Genomic DNA, 4,518 nt, shown 5'->3' on the forward strand with positions numbered 1-4,518 from the left:
ACTTTAAGAGGTTTTTCTGGTGTTTTTAGAAAGTTGTAATGTACTTTTTTTTCCCCAGGAAACAAGCATTAAAGAAGAGTACATATTATAATCGTTCTCGCCTTTGAAAATATATACTGTATAGCCTAAATATCGATCAAAACTTTCCAAAAAAATTCCGGTTTTAGAATATTTCTCGCATTCATAAATCTGCAGTTTTCTCCGTCTTATCCATTTAGACATCGTCTAGTCTACATTTAGCTTATAAATTACGTCTGAAATATTAAAATTCCGAATTTTTCTTGCGAATTTCGTACACTTTAAAGTCGTTGGCCGGCATTAGAATATGAGAAACATTGAAGATTTTTCATTAATTCAAATGTCTAGAAGGTATTACCCTTTAAAATTGACTATGAAATTGGTTCAATAAGTATTCTGTAGCGATTAAAATCACATATTTTCTCTAATCAATTGTTAACTTATTTATTTTATCTCTAGAATTTATAGGATTAACAAGAGATGTTGTAAATTAGTGTAAAAGATAATGCAAATTCGTATGAACACCATTAATTTAGCAATATTATATAAAAAGTATCAGAAAATAACACGAAAATTGAAATTTTTCACTTTAAAATTAGTAATTTTTCCTCCTTCAGTTTAGTAATTTTTAGAAAATTTTTAGAATTTTTTTAGGAATTTTTCACTTTAAAATTAGTAATTTTTAGGAAAAAAAATGCTAATTTAGTAATTAAATTAGTAATTTCTCTAAAAAATTACTAATTTTAAAGTGAAAAATTCCTAAAAAAATTCTAAAAATTTTCTAAAAATTACTAAACTGAAGGAGGAAAAATTACTAATTTTAAAGTGAAAAATTTCAATTTTCGTGTTATTTTCTGATACTTTTTATATAATATTGCTAAATTAATGGTGTTCATACGAATTTGCATTATCTTTTACACTAATTTACAACATCTCTTGTTAATCCTATAAATTCTAGAGATAAAATAAATAAGTTAACAATTGATTAGAGAAAATATGTGATTTTAATCGCTACAGAATACTTATTGAACCAATTTCATAGTCAATTTTAAAGGGTAATGCCTTCTAGACGTTTGAATTAATGAAAAATCTTCAATGTTTCTCATATTCTAATGCCGGCCAACGACTTTAAAGTGTACGAAATTCGCAAGAAAAATTCAGAATTTTAATATTTCAGACGTAATTTATAAGCTAAATGTAGGCTAGACGATGTCTAAATGGATAAGACGGAGAAAACTGCAGATTTATGAATGCGAGAAATATTCTAAAACCGGAATTTTTTTGGAAAGTTTTGATCGATATTTAGGCTATACAGTATATATTTTCAAAGGCGAGAACGATTATAATATGTACTCTTCTTTAATGCTTGTTTCCTGGGGAAAAAAAAGTACATTACAACTTTCTAAAAACACCAGAAAAACCTCTTAAAGTATAGAGAAAATTAAAAAATATTGTTGGAAAACCTAGAAAAAAAAGAGACTGTTTTTAAATAATTTAGAATATTTTAAAAGCATTATTAAGGGATTTAGAAAGTTTTTTCGAGGGTTTAAACAGGAAACAATGAGGAAGGAACTCGTTATTTCATTAATTCGAACACAAAATCCCATTTCGAAAAAAGCGAATCCATTTGTTTTTCGGTCTGGAAAGCATCAAAGAGTTGAATTTACTTACATTGTTTTTTTAAATAATGGAAAGAGATCTTATTATAAAATTATCAAAAATTTAAATTCAAAATCTCTGTTATCGAGTAAAGTAATTGCTTTTTATTTTTAATTATTAACTCAACAATTACTACTAACAATAGCCTAATAATTTTTTGGCTTTTTTTTTAATAAGAAAAAAATAAGTTTATCTTCGTATAATAAAACGATTTATAGGTTAAAATGCCATGAAAAACGAATTAAAGACAGAATATCTGTCAGGTAAAGTAATTAACAGAGACCGATTTAACCACAAAAGTTGCTTTGGACTTTCGAGATTTATAACTGTGACTCTGACACGTCCTAATGAAGTTACATTCATTGTAACTTCATTTACTCGTTCCATCGATACAAATGAAGATTTCGATCCACAAAATTCCGGAAAAGATAACGTTTTAAACGTTTTATTACCTCATTTTTCTATAAATTGTTTAACCGTAACGGAAATTATCATTTCCTTCCATATAACGCTAACTTTAATTTTTCCTTCTTAAAAAAATAAATATGCTTCTTCTTCTTCTTTTATATTTAATTATTTTAAGTGATTAAAAAATACTTCTTTCTCCCCTCCTATTAGTTAAAATAAAAGAAGAAAAAGCCAGCAGGAAATTTATGAGGTCTTTTTTTTTGTTTTAAAGAAAATAGGTCACAAAACTGAACTATAGACTTAACTCCAACTGAACTTTTACTATTCGAAATAAACATTTTACATCTAAAAAACAGTTTATTTCAACGTTTTCTTATCGGTTCGAAGGTGTTAATTCTGAACAAAATGTTCTTTGTTCTTTCAATTTGTTTTTTTTTAATTGCTTTCCAAATATAGAAGTGGGCAAACTTGTCTCTCCATAAGTTCGGGTTATCAACATCATTACGTCTGCAAATGATCTGCAAATAATTTACAACACATCGAAAAATTCTAAAAATACCGCGTGTTCAACTGTTAAAAGAAAAATTGAATTTTTATATCACTTTTATGGAACAATTCTTGTCAATACTTTCAATTCTTAAACTGTGTTTTATCTTCACGAATAATCGAAAATATTATTTTAAATAATTATTTATGACGATAAATATACGAATTTATAAGTAAAAAAAAAAATGCTATAAATAACTGATCGTAAACAGGAACTTATAGAAAAATGGGTCAATCAATTATATTTTTATCGAGACGGGAGGATACTACAAAAATTTTGCATCTGCATATTCCATCTATCACGTTATAGAGTTTGAAGAAATGCCAAGAGAGCATAACACATCAGTGGATATGTCTAGCGGGAATTGTGCCAGTACTCTTCTTATTCGCAAATATGTTTTGATAAATACATTTTCACACGAGCTGTCACTGACCTTCCCTTAAGAAACCTGTCCTGCATATCCGTTGTAATCTTTCTCCAAGAAACAAGAATCGAGCGAAAAAAAAAAGCTGTATTATCAATTAAAAAAAGTAAAAAAAAAAAACACCAATTTCCGATTGAAAACTTAACAAAAAACACGCAGAAACGTACACACACACAAACACTACGTTGCACTGTTAATTGACGTTTCTGTAAAACTAAGTGGTGTAAAGAGATTACGATTTTGTCCACGATAAAGGAAACATTCTAAAATAAAAAAAAAAAATTTCCTTACAAAAATACGTCACACTCGAATAATAACGTCACACGATACTTTCAAGAATACTGACTCATAAGAAGGACGGATGTAAGAAAGGACAATGGGTATACACTTTGAACGAGTTATCAGCTATTCAACTATATTATGTTATCACTTTATCAACTGATTTCTTAGTTTAAATACTGGTTAAAAGTCGTTTATTATCTATCTTTTTTTAATAGAATATTTAATTATTAAAATAAGAATATTTACAGTCATTCCTCTTGTACAGAATATTCAATTATTTTAAGATCTCTCAGTAAAAAGAAAATCTATTCGGTAACTGGAGATTGGTTACGCGATACTCGCTTAATATCATTTTTTTTTTTAAATTTAATAAATGAAGATATTTATTTGGAAATTTAAATATTTACATTGTAGAAAAAGAAAATTAGTATATTCTTACGAGTTTTATTACGTCTTTAAATTTTTTTTTTTGAACGTAATGAAAGGGTGTGTATTTACTATTGTAAAAACGTGAATTAACGCATTTCGACAAGGTTTTTTGATTGGTAATGATGATTGTTTTTATAGAAAAGGATCGTAAATGGGTCCTATAAGGATTTCGTGACATAAAATTATATATATTTTTAATTTAGTGCCATAATTAAACAGATCTATTATCTATAAGAAAATTTTCATTGCTTACCTTGAAAAGCAGCTTCGAAAGATGTATCTTTCGCACTTCCAACCAAGATTGTAATAAACAGTATCACCAACGAACCCATTGCCAAGGGTGCCATGTTGCTCTGATCGATATTCACCTGCTCGGAGGTGGCACGATCCACGCGATGTGCATAAGTGAATGCGAATTACACGTGTGGGTTAACTATATCACAAGCTAAATCCTCTAAAATGCACGCACGACTTCTCAAAACTGTCATACAACGAGACATCAATCTGCCATCCCGACCACCCGACTGATTCACCTCCCGAACAGTAACCGATTGTGCAATGGACTGATCGTTGGCGCAGTCGCGTTGCCGTCTAACACTACTAGGATCGTACTAATTCAAATCAGGGGGGTGATGCACGGTTTGCACGTTTTGCACGACATCACTCGCGCTATACGGGTGCCACACTCCATCGAAACGTTACCACGAGGTAATTCATGTCTTAGCATAACTTCAATTAAATACTTTAAAAA

General features: G+C 28.9%; 1 protein-coding gene across 1 annotated transcript in view; it reads right to left on the minus strand.

Moving 5' to 3' along the window:
• The window catches only part of LOC111618628 (pikachurin-like), a 68,518-nt gene extending 64,201 nt beyond the window's left edge, over positions 1-4,317 (minus strand). Inside the window, exon 1 of the mRNA XM_023360182.1 lies at positions 4,021-4,317. Coding sequence (XP_023215950.1) covers positions 4,021-4,114 — 94 coding nt within the window. The 5' untranslated portion in view covers positions 4,115-4,317. The remainder of the gene's footprint in view (positions 1-4,020) is intronic.
• Positions 4,318-4,518: the final 201 nt, after the last annotated feature.

The sequence above is a fragment of the Centruroides sculpturatus genome, unplaced genomic scaffold (assembly GCF_000671375.1).
Source record: "Centruroides sculpturatus isolate CEXI.00-Female unplaced genomic scaffold, Cexi_2.0 scaffold94, whole genome shotgun sequence".
NCBI lineage: Eukaryota > Metazoa > Arthropoda > Arachnida > Scorpiones > Buthidae > Centruroides > Centruroides sculpturatus.